At 35.9% G+C, this 18,924-nt stretch overlaps 1 protein-coding gene across 2 annotated transcripts; it reads left to right on the top strand.

Annotated features, from left to right (window-relative positions):
- Positions 1 to 855: 855 nt before the first annotated feature.
- LOC136816068 (myotubularin-related protein 6-like) lies at positions 856 to 17,478 on the top strand. Of its 2 annotated transcripts, none has more exons than XM_067072500.1 (24): positions 856 to 1,059; positions 1,427 to 1,721; positions 2,708 to 2,861; positions 3,504 to 3,609; positions 4,049 to 4,194; positions 5,353 to 5,415; positions 6,068 to 6,223; positions 7,879 to 8,045; positions 8,432 to 8,527; positions 9,534 to 9,606; positions 9,848 to 9,940; positions 10,340 to 10,378; positions 10,885 to 10,974; positions 11,497 to 11,610; positions 11,951 to 12,142; positions 12,514 to 12,660; positions 12,959 to 13,078; positions 13,247 to 13,326; positions 13,619 to 13,757; positions 14,248 to 14,370; positions 14,675 to 14,776; positions 15,387 to 15,397; positions 15,657 to 15,792; positions 16,161 to 17,478. In XM_067072500.1, the coding sequence occupies exons 1-24, from the start codon at positions 900 to 902 to the stop codon at positions 16,206 to 16,208; spliced, it is 2,850 nt and encodes a 949-aa protein (XP_066928601.1). In that variant the 5' UTR covers positions 856 to 899; the 3' UTR covers positions 16,209 to 17,478. The 2 variants fall into 2 exon arrangements, with proteins under 2 accessions (XP_066928601.1, XP_066928602.1); XM_067072501.1 differs by having other exon boundaries at positions 996 to 1,063.
- Positions 17,479 to 18,924: the final 1,446 nt, after the last annotated feature.

Genomic DNA, 18,924 nt, shown 5'->3' with positions numbered 1-18,924 from the left:
CCTTGACCTATTTGTCATTTGCCCATACTGTGTAAGAAATTCTAGAAGCAGCATGTGATAGATTGTAGCCTAATCTTACCCAGGGTTTACTAAAAAACCGCAATTGAAAAGATTAACTAGCTCATTAGCGACAGCCATTTGTTTCTATGTGGGTCAAGAATTTTCCTGTGTCATAAACCAGCGCTAATTCGAAAAACATCATCTTTGGAAAGAAAAGAGATATAGATGCAGTTTTTTTTATTTGTTTTCTGATAATTTCTGATTGAACTAAAAAAAGAACTAAAAGATTTGAATGATTTTAAAGGTAAGTACTACTGCATTGAAGTTCATTTTGGTGAATTCTTCCTTGTTCCGCGACAAAAATCCCGACAAGTGCGCACCCTACTACTTTAGGGCTAAAGTCAGTTAGTCGCACTAGGAAATCAAGGTTTTAGAAATAACAACATCCGTCATCTACAGGATGTATTTGAAACAACAAGGGTGAGAGTTACCTGAATCAAGTTGAAGATCCCAAGACAATTAAGTAAAAATCGAAAGCTTGAAGCAAAACATAATGACCAATTTAACGTGAAGCATCCAGCTTACAAACCAACCAAAATTTGTTATTCAATTCCCGGGATAGTGCCCCAACTGCAAGGCCTTGATTACACTCTAAACTAAAAATAATTCCACACATGTAAATGGGTCGGTGTATGAGTGCTAAACCTAAACATAACTAATTTTAAGACTGTGACTCTTAATAGTATGACTGGCCAAAAACTTTCACATGAAAAGAACAGCAAAAGTTCAACAAGTTTAAACATTTTCTGCTCGTTTTTCCACTTATATAATGTGTAAATCATTCTTCACTTTCTAGAGTAAGAAAGGATCAAAATGAAGCAATTCTATTTTGAGGAAGTATGATCAAACGTATGGCTTCTGCTTTATGGTACGTACCCACTGAAAACAATATGTATGAAGATTATGAAGATGCTGTTGACTTAAATGTCAAAAATAATGAACCATTGGATAGTAACCCAACATGGAGAAGTTCAAGAAAAGCTTGGCTCAAAGTATCAAGTAGGTAATTTCTTTGCTTTTTGTCCCTGGCGAGACATGCCCCAGGACATTACAATTACATTTTCAGCGTCACATTTTTCTTTTCTTTTTTCAGACAAAATAATATTTCTTTGTAAGATCTTATTTTTTTTTACCTAATCGAATTTGAAAATTATGGTCTTGTTCAGTTGATATTTGATTACCTTCAACTATCGAATTTCAATAAATCAACCATCAAATTTCAATAAAATATCAATTCTGTTTGATTGAGATTGTTCAGACATCATCTCAATTTAATATTACTTTTTTCTGATAACTGATAAGAAACACTATTCCATAAGTTCTGTTACACTGTAACTCAATAATGTGCTAAATTGATCCATTCTAGTTTTGCAAGCCAAAGAGTTACCTGCAATGGACCCTGGGCCAAATGGGAAAGCTGACCCTTACTGTATCGTCAAATTTGGTAATGAGGAGCATATCACTACAGTTCAGCAACGTACAACAGAACCTGTCTGGAATGAAACATTCATATTTGAAGTGGATAATATCCCACAAACAGCATTTCCCTTCTCAGCCAATGCGCGGAATTCAAATGGGAAGTTAAAGATAACTCAAGTTCCACTTTGTGAACTGTTGTACTATATCCATATTGATATTTGGGATAAAGACACATTGAATAGGTATGGATTAATTATACAGCTGTTTTGACGAAGGTCCATAGCCTAACCATGTTAACTAAACTATAATTTAAATTTAGAACATTTAATTTATTTCTTCAAAGCAATAACATCTTTCAATGCTTGATTTGCTAAATAGGATATTTGATACGACTATGTTAATACTGTGCTAGGTATCGATTCAACAACACTTCTTAGATAAGGTGAGAGTGCGCTGGCCTTGTTCCCTTAAAAGTGGTTCACGCCGGATCAACGTACTGGATCCAAAAAATGTGTGTCAACATATTGCGGACCCCCCCCCCTTTCTTATGACACCTTCCAAAAAATTGAGGAAGGAGGGTCAGAAATTTTCATTAAAAAGGGGGGGATAGCAAGGAGGGGGGTCGTTTAAGAAGGGGGGGGGGGCTTACAAATATTGTAAATTATTTACCAGCACTGTGTTATGAAACTTGGTCTGCATGAAAGGAAGTTCTTTATTTTCACTAAAAAGTGGTATTATATTTGCCAGACTTATTTTTTCTTTATTGTTTCCCTTCCCTTTTTACCATAAAAAGTTTAGCCTAAAACCCTAGGGGGATAGACATTTTTAAAGGTTGGGGGGATGCCAAGAAGGAGAGGATCATTTAAGAAGGGGGGTCAGACCCCTTTCCGCACTATGGTCAATGTTTTACAAACTTGGAAGCAGTTATAAACCATTTGAAAGACAGTTCCGATGAAATGACTTTTAGACAGCTCTCTACAGGAAGGGTATCCTCTATGAAAGGATCTTAAATAATAAGAATCCAAACACATCGATATAGTACTAGGCAATAGCTGACAAAGCATAGGACTCATTTGAACTGAGGCTGGACACATGCTTAAATTTCTATCGTTCTATAACAATAGATCCATTGTTTTCAAGCCCAAATCTCAGTCTTACTATGCTAATAAGTGTTATGCTTTTAAATAAAAGAACATGTCGTATTTTGATAATAATTTACTTTCTTCAGAGACGATTACATGGGGAAAGTGATTATTCCTGTTGCTTCCATACCAATGGGAAATTCACGTAGATGGTATTCAATTGGTCGTACTCCAAACTTTCCTTCTGCTTCGGGGAAAATTGAAATCGCACTCACACTTCGAAGTTTGGATGAGTCTGAGGTAAGAAAATATTCAAAACACCTTTAAAAATGCCTATCCCAAGGGTTTTGGGCTAAACAAATATATGTGAAAATATCTTCAGAGAGAGAAAGAGAAAAAATAACAAACTTCTTTCTTGCTTCTTGTTGACTCAGACTACTCAAACAGAAAAACTTCCTTTCATGCAGACCAAATTTCGTAACAGTGCTGGAAAATAATCTACAATATATGTAAGCCCACCCCCCTTCTTAAACGATTCTCCCTCCTTGCTATCCCCCCTTTTTTAATGAAAATTTCTGACCCCCCCTCCCTTCTTCACTTTTTTGGAAGGTGTCATCCCCCCTTAAGAAAGGGGGGTCCGAACTATGAGTGTCTACTTTTTTGCTGTCGGACTATTGAAGATACCCCATCAAAGTCTGCAAATTATATTTTCAAATATTGTTCGGCAATATATCGTGTAGTCTAGGTAGCCCTTAAAGGGGGGATGTAAAGATTTTGTGCCAAGAAAGTCAGTTAATATTGTCACAAGTAATATAGTCACTTGAAAGTTTTTGTATGTATGTATGTATCCTCTTTGCTTCCCTTCTTTTCATTCAAATAATGTTATCCCCCAGTTTCTTAAGGAAAAGAGGAATGCTTTAAATGTATATGTTTTTCCATCAGCCAATGGCAAGGTGGGCGATTGATGATTTATTGTTCACCAATGGGGAAAGGTGTCCTGATTTTCAACTACCGCTCGTTTCTGGCAATGATGTCATACAATATCCAGGTGATTTACTCCTCTTCTATATTTTTATTAATTTTCATATTTATTTTGATTGTTATCTTTATCTTGATTGTGCTTGATTTGAATTTGACTGCTAGAATGTTGCGATATTATGATATTATTTAACAAATAATTAAAATGAAAGCAAGTCTTCTCTTTTCATCACAACACGCTTTTTTATAAAAACAAGTAAATATGGTTGACGCTTTGCTCATATTTTTTTGTAATTTCCAGGCTTAAATGTTCTTAAAATTGACTATATTGACCCATTGGACTCAAAAGGGAGTTGAAACCAGCTTTGGCTGAAATATATGGCTGGGGTTTTTCTTAATTTGTTCTTAGGTTTTAACCAAAATTAAATCTTTTGTTCTTATAAAATTGTTCATATAAAAAAATGTTTTTAGTTTTAATATTAACATTTGATCTGTCGTTTTCGATGAAGGTCGAAGCGAACACGTGGAATTCGTGATGGATGATGTGTTAGTTGAAATCAGTGGTCATAGAGGACTGGGACGAATCTATCTGACTGACTTCAGACTTGTGATCCTTTGTACTGATGCTACCTCGACAAATTTGGCAAAGACTTCTGTAAGTCTCTTCATAGGTTAACGAGAACTTACACCATGTATTATTATAGGTTTTTCAGTTTGACTGAGCTCGCCTTACCTTCTATCCCCTTCTCACTGATGCGGTAGGACTTTTCAACCCAGTCAGGGTAACAATAACGGTATCTTATGTATAACTAAACATACATTGGTCTTAAATAGATTACTCATATTTTATTATAAGTTAGAATTATGTTTTTACTACAAAATATTTGAACTTATATTTGAAATTTGGGTTACTACCGGGTGCCCCAAAAAAAGTACCTCACTTTGAATTGAATTTTCTCGAGTTCTATGAACTGATAAAGAATCAATTCATTTGCATTGAAAAAAAGGAAGAATAAACTTAAATCTTGAGGTGTCATTTGTCAAATTTGGTCAAATAGATCAAAAGTTATGTCGAAAAAGTCGAAAAAAGGCGAAAAATGAGGGTATTAAATTTAATGTAAGGTAAAACCACAAATGTTTTTCATTCAGCTTGAGATTTATTTTTATTTTTACCAAAGCAATTACTTACATGATTAACCATTCCTGTAAAGGCGTCTCGAATCATTTGAGGGTTCATCATTTTTGATTGAAGCTTTCAACTGATCAAGGGTCTGGGATTGCCAACTTCGGGTTGCACCAAGATCTGTTGTTTCGTGTAACCCCACAAAAAGAAATCACATGCAGTGGGATCAGGTTATCTTGGGGGCTACTCAACATCTCCTCGATTGTTGACCACCTTTCTTGGAAACTGGCCACGAAGAGAACGAAGGGACTTTGATCGTTGATATTTATTGAAAAGAGAATTGCTTTCTTTATGATGATTTACCCTCGTTTTTCGCCTTTTTTCAACTTTTTTGATGGAAAAGTAATGTTTTAGCATTTAGGCCATAGTTTTTTATCTATTTGATCGAATTTAACAAATGACCCCTAAAAGTTTTAGTTTATCCTTCCTCTTTCCAATGCTAAAGGATTTAATCTTTAACAGTTTATGACTTTTTTCCTGGGACACCCGTTCGAAATGTTTTTTTGTGTTCTGTCTGAGGTTGTTTATAACTTTAATTGAAAATACAATGATCAGTTTATTAACAGTAAGGTCTATATAAAATTATCATATCATTATTACATAGCTTTGTCTGCAATCTATCTATTTCAGGACTTATCGATGTACATTCCACTGAACTTGATAAGCAGCGTTGAAAGAGGTGACGAACAAAAGGTATTGCGACCCCATTTAAAATACTATTATAAACTTCCAGTCTCAATAGTTCGGAATTTTTGTAATATTATTATTCCTTCTGTCTTTTGTGTTTTTTAATACTGAGTTTTTATGTGTGTGTTTTCTGCGACAAAGACGGTAAGGTTCTTATTTTACTAGATCCTGACCAGCTGAAGACGACGGTAAATCAGCACTTTTACCGTTCTCGATTTTGCGGGTCAGAACTGTGGGTTATTCCAAATCGCTTCAGTCACTGTGAAATGGAACCCTACAATCATCTGCATAATATTGTGAGACTGACACATTCCCCCACTCCCTCAAGTCAATGTTGTTTGAATTCGAGAAGCGTTGATGGTCAAATTTCCTCCGATATCGACAACATTGATTTGGGGGAGCGGGGGACCCTGAATTAACTGAAAAGTCTCACTATTTTCACAGATGATTGTAGCGTGTGGACTTGGTGAGACGTTACAAAGCAAAACAGATCGAAACTGATCCTCTCCACTATTTTCATCGGAACGGAACTGCTCCGTTCCGTTGCTCCGAAACGTTCCAAAATCAGTATGAACATTTCCTACCCATAACAAATACTATACCGGAGCGATACAAAATCGTAACGTCTTTAATCATGTCATAACTCCTCTTACTTTAGGTCATTCGAAAGACTGAAGCTGGTACAGCAGGGACAACTGACGTCAAAACACTCATCTTGAAATGTGAAGATTTCCGAACCATTCGATTCACCTTTTTGAAGAGTAAACCTAACTGGCATACTTATCTAGAAACGAAATTTCACATTATTGACGAGGTACTTGTAAAGTTTATTCGTGTTATTCATGATGTAATATTTTAATACGGAAGTACTCAAAAAAGATCGGGTGTTGCCACTAATTTTGAATTTAAACAATAAAACTAGTGACAAACGCCCGGACTATTCTGGGTGCTTCCGTATAAAACATTACATCATGAATAGCAAAGGCTAATTAAAGTTAACGGCATTTTCTACTCAGACATGATTAGGCTTCCATTGCTTAATCTTTTCCTTGAAAAATACTTAAATCGCCCATGTCTCTGAACTCATCTGGAATTAACTCCCATATTTTTGGCCCTAAAAACGATAGTGGCTCTGCAGCTTGAAAAACGAAGAGTTCATTTCTCGAACTAATTGTTAATAGGGCTAATCGAATTCGCCCATCTTTTTCATGATTTGTTGTTCAATAATTCTATTCCTAGTGCTATATAATCGAACGGTTATCGAAGAAAATGGAATAACCTCTTAATAACCAAATGACTAATTCATTCGAAATTTTGTCGAATAAATGATAATCGACAGCACATCAAATGGTTACTGTGTTGATGCTAAATCATTAGCATCTCTTTGGTATTATTCGATTCAATAATTATTCACTTAGTTCAATCCTTACAAATAACTTTTATCGATAAAATTCCGTGATCAAGTTTTCTGATCGGTTACGTCTTGTTATTTTGAATTTGCTACCCTTTGTTATGAAGATTCCAATAACATTATAACTCCATCAATCCCCCCCCCCCCCCTAGAGGCAAACAAGAAAAATATGTTTTTATTGCAAAAACTAATAAAAACCAGCAATAAAAAGTATCAGAAAATTCAACATAAACAAAAACTTGAGCAAACGGCTTTAAACCTTCAAAAGATGTAGTAAAAGAATCCCCTTGATGAAAATCATGTGTTTGATTTGCCGAGTTAAAAAAACAAATGACAGAAATTGAAGCTTGCAACAGATTTACACTGGAAATACTTTGGTACAACACTGACTTATCACATCTGACTTATCGCTTGAGCCGCTATCTTGAAACACCACATTATGATCTGCAAAAACAACGCACGCTAAAAGTGCCCAAAAAGTTAACCCGATCGGAAGAAAGTTTAGCAATCAAAATGAGATCGGGAAATCGGATTTTTTTTTTTGCCGTCTTATGGAACCGAATTTACCTATTTGAATGCCCAGCTTAGGCTGACCAATTACACAGTTTTAAATTAAGTCCTTGCTGCGGTGTATAATTTAACTTTAGTGCAAATTTTCTTGTAGTACATTCATTTAAGAATAATCAGAATAGTCTCTATCCTATTTGTTTGAATCGAACTTTTTATCAAACCCTTCGACATGAGTATAGAGGTCATCAACTTCACTGGCTGCTCTATTCATGATATACACCACGGCAATGACTTCACGAAATTATGCAACTTATCTGTTTTTGTTCCACCCAATACGTCACTTTTTCTATTGTTTAAGTGACGTATTGGGGGGGGGGGGATTTTAAAAATTCTCAGAAGACTCTCCAGTGTTGCATATCATGAATAGATCATCAAACGCATTACGATCAGTGAAATAACAATGAAGAAAATTGTTATGTTGGAATCTCTATTTGAGCTATGAAAAAGACGAGAGATTGAAAATGTTGATCTTATTCTTGCTTCAATAGGTTGAAGAGTTGGAAGAGAGCTTGAACGAAGTGAAGGTCATTGATCGCACTGTAAGTGTGGCCTGTAAGGCTGATGTTACACTAGAACGAGATGTTCAAAAGAATAAACAAAAACAATTAGTCAAACAAGAAACATTCACTGTTGAAGCAAATGGCAAAAATAAAAGGTGCGCTGTGTTACTTTTTTTGCCAATCTTTGAAATCATGTCAGCTTCCAGACCAACGGTAGCTGACATGGTTTCGGGTTGGGTAAATTTCAGGTTGGGGGCAAATGAATATGTCAAGTTTTTAGCCTTATTTCAAGTTTTAATCTATTGAATAAGTCAGGAACTGCAGTTTTATTTTCGAAATACACCAACCATATCAACTCTAAACACGACGAAAAGAGATGACGTCGTCAAAATGTACGTCTGTATCTGTTAGAAAATCAATGTAATGTCGTTAGATTAGACGTCAATTTTACCTGGTGAACTCTAACCCAGGCTCTTTACGACTCAAAGGTTGTTTGTTAAATGTATTGTATTGATTGTTCTGTTTGTTTTTACTCTCTCAGTGGTTGTATCTCAAGGATGTTCCATGTTCTTCACAAACGTTTGAAGTTTATCGTGTGGAACGGTAACCGATTGGCTCCCACTCTCGCTTTTGTCAGGTATGAAAAGTGTCGTTCAATGTTTAAAGTCTTTCAGTGAAAGAAAATTTCAAATTTGCCAGACTAAATTTTTTGATGTAGGTATCTGGGTATAGTTGGTAAAATTTAAGATACCAAGCGTAATATTGTTCCTCAGCTATCAAGAATGGCCATAAATTCTTTTCTTGAATTTCTTGAATGGTCTGGACTGCTTCAACTTATAATAGTCGTTCCAGTATAGTAAAAATGTGCTTTTAATAGCGTACATATACGTCATCCGGGTTCATGGGATTAAAGGTTTTGTTTTTAAATAAGAGGGATATCGTTTGTTTACTCATCAATTTTAATTCACAAGCTTTTTCACTTTTGATTGACACGGATGTGGAGCAAGGTTGGTCAAAAAGTAAAAGAAAAATATTTTTTTGCTTATATCAGCATAATATAGTGGGGTCGTTTAGCATAATTTACGGGAAAAAAATAAGATCTAGCTGAAACTCTCTCCAGACCTTCTCTATAGGATGGTTATGCCTCAGGAAAAATTCCCCTAAAATCCCACTGGTGGAACATTTTTGGGACATTTCTTTTTTCCCCAGGCAAAACCCTAAGGGCGAAATTTTTTGAAAATTTCAAACTCGTTTTCAGACATTATCAAGTATACCATTCGAAAGCTCTCGAAAAACTATATAGAAGACTTTTAAACGGGTATAGCCGATTTCATTACCTAGCTCAAGATAATTCACGCAGAAGATGCTATTTATGGTCAATTTTAGACCAAAGTGTGGCGAAAAGTGGAACTAACGCATGAAATATCTCGAGTTAGGTAATGAAATCAAACAAAACCTTTAAGCTTGTTAAACAGTTTTTGCTGATAAAAGTAAAAAATCAATAATGTTTCTCTAATCACTGCACGTGATGATATTTCCCTCTGGTGTACCTCACGCAAGGGGGGTTGAGGCCTTATATTATTAAAATTTGATTATTGAAGGTTTTGTCTTATCTAATTTCTGCACAATATCTCCTCTACCAGAACGCAGACATCGGATTTTTATTTGAACGGATGGGATGTTTATCTGCCGGAAGAAGAATTCAAACGTCAACAGGTTTGCCTTATTCTCTTAATATTCTATCTATGTCAAGTCACGGAGATGCTGTCCTGTACCAAACTCTTTTTCGATGAAAAGAATAAGGGATACCCGGAAAGGTTTTTCGAAAATGGTACAGGGTACTTTTCATTCATTCTGCTTTTCATTGATCTGTGTTTTCTTATGATTTGCCTTTGTTTGACTGCCGCTATAGAAGTCACTTTACATATTTTTAAAATTAGTTTCCATTACATTTTAGATCAACTCAGATTGGAAGCTTTCGACGTTAAACGGAGATTATTCGCTGTCGGCTACTTATCCTAAATATTTGTATGTGCCAGCTGCTGCCAAAGTATGTTTAGATACGTCTCATAAAATACTCTTTAGCCCTTGTCATAGTTAATCATATGAATCTTCCATAAACCTTGATAAAATACTGGACACTAGAAAGTAATACACGCGTCTATTTTTTGGCACAGGCTTTGTTTTATCTCTTACTTAGGGCAGAAACTTTCGCGTTTTTCGCGATTTTGATCCTTTTTCGCGAAAGTTTTGTCATGTAAACCTGAGAAACGCGAAAGTTTTTTTCACGAAAAATAAACTTTCCTACTCAGTTTTGCACTGTTTGCTAAATTTTTGCGTGTTTTATGAGTTTTTGTTACCAAAAAAATTTTATATGAATTCGCGAAAGTTCTATCTGTGAAATTTCGGATGAACTTTGAAATGAATGAAATCGCTTCATATCGTTTAGAAAGAGGACATCCGAGGCTCGGCCACTTTCAGAGCAAAGGTAAACGACGTTTGGATACACATTATTTAAGTATTATGAGAAGACTCTTATTCTCAGTAAAAACAACACAGGTTCTCAGAGCAATATAATGTTCAGTATTTGATCTTCACGAGATTTTCCTTGTAGTGTAGGTCATAGGGTTTGTTTCTTTGGATTTCTTTAACTTTCTAAGATTAGTTTTGGTCCACAGTTTGGTTGAACAAAGATCTAATGGGCTACATACACTACACAATATATTGTCAGGCAATATATTGATGATATATTGCTGAATGTCGACAATATATTGAAAAGGTGTCTGCAATATATTGTCAGCTCGATTTGCAATATTCCAACAATAAAGGGGGATTGTTTACAGAAAGAAAATTCCTTTTTATAATAGAGTACCAGTTGTTTACTTCGTACATTACGGTCCGCAAACCATATTGTCGAATATTGTTCGTCAATATATTGTGTAGTCTAAGTAGCCCTTAAAAGACTTAATGACTTGACTTCACTTGACTTTTTAGGGTCGCATACCTACCCTAACGTGGTTCAACAGGAATAATGGAACATTCATCATGAGGTGCTCACAACCAAAAACTGGTGCTACAGGAAAAGTAATTTGACGAATGTTTAGATCTAATCTTCAATCGATCCCGCTGCTAACCAGGATAAAACGTTTATTAGATTTTACGGCTTTTTTTCTACGGCTTTTTCTACGCTGTAACATATATTCCACTTTGCGATTTTTTCGAAAGCTTGGACAATTTTTTATGACGTCACTTTTATAAATCTTCAAAGTTCTTCATGGTGTCCTGTAGGTTTTAAGGTCCCATAGTTTGTACCCCCCCCCCTACATTTAGGGCGAACCAAACGCAAGGGGGTGTTAAAAATATGACTTTCCTAAGGGGGGTTGCCAGTTAAGGGGGGTCTTCCTTGAATTATGCGAAATTTCAATTATACTGATTTATACTGATTTTCTAAGTGGGGTATGAAATTTTAAATGAATTTCCTAAGGGGGGGGTCCTCTTACCTAAGGATGGGTCTTGAGCCCTCTAGAAACTATGAACCCTTATCTGGTTGTCAGAATTTGGTTCCTTTTTTGTTACATTTTCGAAATATCTCCTTTTTTTCTTTAGTATTCAGTGGAAGACGAAGCGCTTGTTCAAGCAGCCAAAAAGATCAGTCCTTCTGAAAGATTGGTTATTTTCGATGCACGCTCTATGCTTGCCGCTGGTGGGAATAGACTTAAGGTACGTTGTAACATGGTTCTTTTACCTTTTAATAATGTGTTTCTTATTATGGTCTATAAACTGTTGTCAGAAAGCAAACTATTTAAAATATGTCACTTGAAGCAGGCAGTTACCAACTAAAACATACAGTTGACCGATCTTCAAGGGATCAAAAGTTTTATTCGAATTAGAGAAAGATTCAAATTACAGAGTAGTTTAAACCATTTTCCAGTTGAGGGGACCAATATTTTAGTTCGAATTAAGTAAAGGTTGTAATAATAGGAATTGGAATTAGAGAAAGTTAACCGTAGCTAGTTGTACCCTCTATTCTATTATTATTATATTAGTTTTTCTTTCTTAGGGTAAAGGAACTGAGGACATAGTCAATCGTTACCAAGGGATGAAATTACTTTTTCTTGATATCGCTAACATACACGCCATGCGTGACAGCGTGGATAAACTCTTCAACGTATGCGATTCAGTGCAAGAAAACAAATGGTATTCACAACTGGAATCCACTCACTGGATGTCTCATTTAAGATCAGTTCTCAAGGTTTGTTTCAATCTTTAAAAATTTGTGAACGATTTCTTAGGATTTCCTGTGTTTGTTAAAGGAGAGCTCTGCCGAAGCCGGATAAATTCAATTTTTTTAACAGATAAATTGCTCGACATCAATTGTCGAGCAAGCGCACCGTCCAACTAATGAGCCTTCAGGTCTGCTACATAAAGGCTGACTGCTGCATTTGGATTTTTTGTCTAGTACAAATAATCAGAGCGTACTTTCGGACCTGTGGTATAGCTTCGTTTTTCTTTTGAACAATAGTGCAGAATCTTTGTTGGAAAAATGCGATCGCCAGCGCGCTAATGGAGTCTTGGTATTACAATTCAATTTCAACAAGTCGTATACTATTCTACAATTACCAGGGAGCCACTTTGATTGCTCGCTATTTGACGGAGAAAAACGTTTCAGTACTGGTCCATTGCTCAGATGGTTGGGATCGAACACCTCAATTAACCTCAATCGCTCAGGTTCTATTGGATCCATTTTATAGGACAAGAGAAGGTTTCAAGGTTTGTTATTTACACGTTTTATAAGTTTTTCTTAAACTGGTTTAAATAAAACGCCGAAAGTAATTTATCGTATTTACATATGGCCTTTTATTCTGATAGAGCTTATCTGTACGATCAATTGAATCTGAAGTCTGTACTCAAACCTTTTTTTTAAGTTTTAATTCAAAAATTGTAAATCATTCCCTAGCTCTTTCATTACAGTCCCACTACATTATTTTTCGTATCATCAAATCAAAGGTGACGTGGCCCTGGTTGAGTTGTTAAGGCTAGTTTTTGATGTGTTTAACTTTATTTTTAGATTTTGGTCATGAAAGATTGGATATCTTTTGGTCATAAGTTCAACCATCGTTTGGGTGATCCAAGCGCTACACAAGAACGATCGCCTGTATTCTTACAGTTTCTTGACTGTATTTGCCAGGTATAATTTTTCCAAAATCTTTTCGATGGTCTTTTTCATTTAAGTTAAAAACAACTAAAGTTTCTTTTTGTCCTAAGTTTATATCATGGAGAAAAAATCTGGTGAAACACTAATACAATTTCCAAATAGATTGGCAATGATTAATTCGACTGCCATCCTTTCTTTTAGATTTTGATGCAATTTCCAAATGCGTTTGAATTCAATAACAAGTATTTGGTGAGAATTGCTGAGCATCTAAACTCCGGATGGTAAGTTGAGGGAGTATGAGGGAAATACTTATTTGATCTTACATGATCGGCTGTAAGCAAATACTTACCTCTTATTGTCTTGGAGTTTTTGAATGAGTAGAAATTTTATACGTAAAACATTAGGGAAAGCTCAGTGAGTACTACTAATTTGATAGCCTAAAATTTAAAACAAGAAAGTCTCTATTTCTGCTTTAGCGCTTTTCTCCCTGATGACGTAATCTTTTCAAAAAACCAATCAGACGATCTCAATTTTCACCATTGAAAGGCTAATGTCTTCTTCCTTCTTCGTCAGGTTTGGCAATTTCTTTTTCAACACACAGAAAGACTTGGAACAGGAGAACATCATGAGAACAGCTACTTCATTATGGGCACACTTGGATGCTGTAGGAGAGGATTTTGTCAATCCATCTTACGATTCAGCCAAAGATGAGGTTTGTTTGCCCAGCATCGAGCCTTCCATTAGCATGTCGTTGTCCCTGGTGTTATATGTCTGTTTTCCAAGAAGCAGTGCTTTGTCAATTCAAGTTCATTTTGGAAGAAAGTGTGCCTTGTCTTTTGCGTCGCTGGGCCTTCATGCCCTACAGGCATTGTGTTTTGTATTTCATTTCTATACGTCTTTATTAATAAACCGTCTGATAGCTTAAAAATGTTTTCAAATAAGTTAATAGTCGGATGTTTTTGTTTGTTTTATAGTAAAGTGTAAGAAGGGAATTAAAATACATAGCAAGAATCTCTCCCTGATAGCGTTGCCTTGAATAAGACTATTCTAATCAAAACTTCATGCTATTCAAAGCATCTTTAGTTTGGCGAGCTCTAGGTTTTTGAAGTTTAACTGTTCAAAGTCGACTGTTTACGCTTTTTAGTCGCCCACTCATCCATTCGTCAGAAAATGGGGGTTTAAATCTTTCTTCCAATATACAGGTCCTGTATCCAATATTCAACTTGCGCCGTTTGTACTTCTGGAAAGAATATTACCTGAGATATGACGATGTTTCCGTGTCATCGGGAATCGGAGATCTGGATGAATTTGAAGATAGAAATGAGGTAAGATTACAACAGGTTTTTGTTATTGAATTTATAGTATTTTTACTTTACAATAAGAATCAAACATTTAAGAGAGACTTGAAAAAGAGTCAAAACTACTTCAGTTGAGACTACGCTCTAATGTTTCACGAAACTGAACCAGCCGATTGTATTATTTGTAAATCTGTTTTTTAAATCTGAGGACTGCCAACCCATATGAGATGAAATTTTGAGTATGACATTCCCAATTCGCCTGTTTTGCTCAAACTAGTGAATCTGTTTTATGTAATTGGAACTAATTAGAAGATATTTTTTTCACACTTAGGACTTGGCAATGGCACCGACGAACACGGTGATTTGGGTACCCGATGAACGAGTACGAGAATGTGGTGATTGTAAACAAAAGTTCACTGGAATACGACGACGGGTCAGTATATTCTTTAGTGGACGGGCAGGAGAATTCATGATGTGCACCATTGCAATGTCTATCATGGACCCAACAGTCTGGTTGAAAGTGACGTAAAATCAGTCATTACGTCACTTTCAACCAATCAGCTGTTGGTTACATGGAAAACATTGCAATGGTGCATATCATGAATAGTAGTGTTCCAGAAATTTTTCATCTCAACTAGCTCGATGAGATACTAACCTCATTATTCGATTACAAATGGTTTCATACCTGAATAGAATATTCTACTGGAACCAACTTTTCTCGATAGTCATTCAACGTAAAATAATTTCCTTTAAAAAAAAATAAAATCCTTTTAACCTTATGATAGATCTTTGCATAAATTATTTTGAATGCAATGACACTGACTCATTCTTTCAAGTATTACTTTTAAAAATCGATTACACTTCAATATGAACTTCTTTAGGAATCAGTTACCATAATATTGAAAAATAGGTAAGCCATCCATCTTCAATGTTATGTTAGTATAATGTATAGTCCGTCCGCTATCGTATGTTATAAAGGTTTTGATTTAGCATTGTTGTTTACCTTAACCAATTTTAACACTTTTCTTTTTCATTATTTTTAGCATCATTGTCGGTAAGTAAAGATTTTTCTTTTGTCATCTGTGCTATTCGAAACACCCGTCTGCAATCGTGTTTTTCTTTCGGAGTAGTTTGGATTTTGTCTTCTTTTGATTCCTTTCTTATCAGTAACACTTCTCATTAATACATCCTGCAAATTCAATTTTGTTGCTTTTTAGAGCCTTTCTACATTTGAATAATCTCAAACCGTTCTGAGTTTAACTTTCATCCACAATATCACCTTAATAGAAATTTTATTTTATTTTCTATTCTAGTGCGTGCGGCCAGGTGTTTTGCAATGGTTGCACGAGGCATCGGACTCGTTTACCCTGCCTAGGCTACAATACATTAGAACGCGTGTGTGACGCCTGTTGGCTGGATGTCACGAAGACTGGAGCTGACGAGGATCAGGTAACACGTGACAGAGGCGTTTCTATTGACAACGTATCAGCGTTTGAGCGATCCTCCATGGTTCAATCTTTCCATCAATTTCTCTCGTGGATTATGGAACGAAAATCGTTCTTCTTGCTCCAGAAAAACGACTTGGAGCAAGAAACTCGTGGTCTTTGAATCTCCTTTTAAAGATTTCAGCGAAATAAGGACTTCTTTTTCTTGATGATAACGGCCTGATTCTGTGCCTTTAAATTTCAAGATTCTTTTTTTAATGAGAAAGTGTTTGCTTTAACATAGCTAAGCGAGTTTTGTACCTGCCCTTGTAGAAATAGTGACCGGTATAGCTGTCAATCGATTTTTGTATTTTCTTGTTTTTGTCTCGTCAGGATGATTTTGAGATAATAACGGAAGACTCAGTATCGTGTTTCCCATGATATTGGATTGACCAATATTGAGTTTTGCTGGATGCATTCATTGACTCAACACACTCCGCTGCATGCGCATGCGTTGTAACCTCAAATCGATGAATGAATTGTACAAACTAACCAATCAGTGTTAATTAACCACGCCTTCAAATGTCTGGTTAGTTATATCATGGACTCGTGCATGCTTCAGATCAGAACAGACTTCTTTGAAGAGATATATAGACTTAATTTAATGAATGAATATCTCTGCTTGATGATGGTAATTTGAAGACAAAGGGAATGTTAATTCAAAACAGTAAAAATATCTCTTTTTGTTGGTTATCCTGTGCATCAACCTTTACGTAACTCCAATTTGTTAGGCTCTGTCAGAGACTTTTGCATGGTTATTGTCAACTCTGAGTGTCCGCTTATTTGTCTATCAGTCTTACCGAAAACCTTAGGACAGCTACTCTGTATCAGAGCGTATTTCACGTATAACTTAGCTTATTACCGGAAGTTAATTTTTTTTAAATTTTCGTTGATATCGGGTCTGTTTACAGAATAGCATGATGAAAATGATCTTTCACTTAAACAGGCCAAAATGCTTCAGTAGGTCCTCAAATAAATTGATATATTGAATTTAAGCCAAGGTGGGCCCTCCCATCTATTAACCCTTAGTAGCGAGATATTGAGTAACCTGGAAACGAAAATACCTGGACAATTCATTTCGACGAAGCTTTGCGGTAAAGCCACGTAACGTCACTTTAGTTAAGCTGCGAATCACAGATATTCCTTTACACATAAGTAGTTACAAATCAGTGATTCGATAATCCTAAAAATACTTCGCACTCCACCGCAGAAAAAAAATGCCACAGGAAATTTCCCTTATATAGAATAGCGTCTTGGCGGGAATTTGATTGGTTCTTTTTTACCGGGCAGCGAGAAAAAATTCCTCTCGTCAATTCGTTACCAGCCCCCTCGAAGTCCGTTGTTAATTATTGAAAGTAGTTAAGTAGTAGCTAAATTTAATTATGAAAAACTTTTGTATTATTTTTTTGTTAAAAATGCACTTTTTTATACTTCATGTAATATTTTTTTTATATTTTTGAATATTTTTTTTTTCGTTAAAAGGTAAGACTGCAATTTATTTAAGTTAAAAGATTCGCCTAAAATGTCATTAAGATAAACGATTTTAAACAAGGTTATTAAAATTTTTAGGAAAATTTATAAAATTTAAAGCATATTTTTGGGAATCAATTCGATATTTGATTGGTGATATTATACTATAATTTGATTTTTAATAAATGAACAATTAATATTGTAGAATTATACCTTGTGGAAACGGTCTAATAGATCAAAATGAAAAGCATTCGTCTTGCAATGTAAGTGTTGTGGGTTTGGTCACCGCCAACTTCAAAATATGAGTTCTTTAGATAGGATAATCTGTAAACGGTAAGTCCTCGATAGCTGTGAGTTTCGCTCAATATACCTTAAGTAAATTAATTTTGGTGTGGTTTTAATTACGCACGAGCGAGCGCGGCGAGCGAGTGCGATTCTTTTGGCAAAAGCGCGGGAAAAAAAAGCTGATATGCGGAGTGATAAAATCGATTTTTACCCTTTTTCAGCCTCGTTTCCATTCAGACTTTCGTCGTCGTGTGCAACTTTCTTAAGTCCCAATATGGAGAATTATCGCCTGTACCCGACTGACTGTTGGAAGCATTACGTAATGAATTTTTTCCAAATCGAGCTCCGGCGTGAAAAACAGTAATAACACTTTTTTAATCAAAATGATATACAACATGAGTCAAATATATTAACAAACATACTTTTGTATAAATTGTAAAAAAAGAGAACAATGAAACACCTGAAAAGACCAAAATGATGAAAAACTGAAAAGAAACCCTCGAAAAAGTAGCCTATGTAATCGTCTAACCCACAACACTCAAACATGCAAGGACGTCAAAATTTCCGTCAGTTTGGAGTCCTTCAGTGCCGCTTGTTCTGGGGTAAACGAACGACTCGATCGTTCACCTCTCAGGCAAGCAACCACTGATCGGATCAAAACGAAGGAAATTTTGCGTCGTATGCCATTCACAACCTCACTTTTCGAGCATTTTTGTTTTGCCGAGATTTTATCAGCTAACCTGCTCATAAAAATTGAGCATTCTCGGGCTACACCACCTGTAGCACCAAATACTAATGGGGTGAAAGTCCCTTTCTCAACTTGAAGAATCCGTTCGTTATATGCTCTCTTCTTTTGCTTTTCAAGGGAAGTGAATGTAGTGCCAATAGATTTTATGCGATAGCTCGGAGCTAAAAGGTTGCAAACCTTCACGTCAAAAAATGCTCTTTGATACCGCTGCCAAAATCCATTAGCACTAACATCCGCCCTAGCTTCATTCCCAGTAACAGATGAGCGTGGTAAATCGACCTGTTCACGAGACAAATCCATAAGCTGGGGCTCGATCGACACGTCGTGACAGACTTCATTCATCATGGTTGCCAGAGTATCGCGAACGTTGTTATGTCGATGGATAACGTAGCCGCCAAGATGGCAAGATAGCGCATGGTCGATTGTGAAGTTGGCTGAGCAGGCACATTTGATGGGCAGTCGCTTCATTTCCCAGCCATACCTCATGTGGAGTGCGTCAGCGAATTCACGTTTATTCAATACAAAATTCTCTTCTTTCAGTGGAAGAGTGGTCAGCCACGAGGAAGCACCTTGAGATGAAGCGATTTCCAAAGC

This window comes from Clytia hemisphaerica, unplaced genomic scaffold, assembly GCF_902728285.1.
Source record: "Clytia hemisphaerica strain Z4C2 unplaced genomic scaffold, Clytia hemisphaerica genome assembly, whole genome shotgun sequence".
In the NCBI taxonomy this organism is placed as follows: domain Eukaryota; kingdom Metazoa; phylum Cnidaria; class Hydrozoa; order Leptothecata; family Clytiidae; genus Clytia; species Clytia hemisphaerica.
The sequence above is the reverse complement of the archived record's forward strand: the minus strand, read 5'-3'. Positions and strand labels throughout refer to the sequence as shown.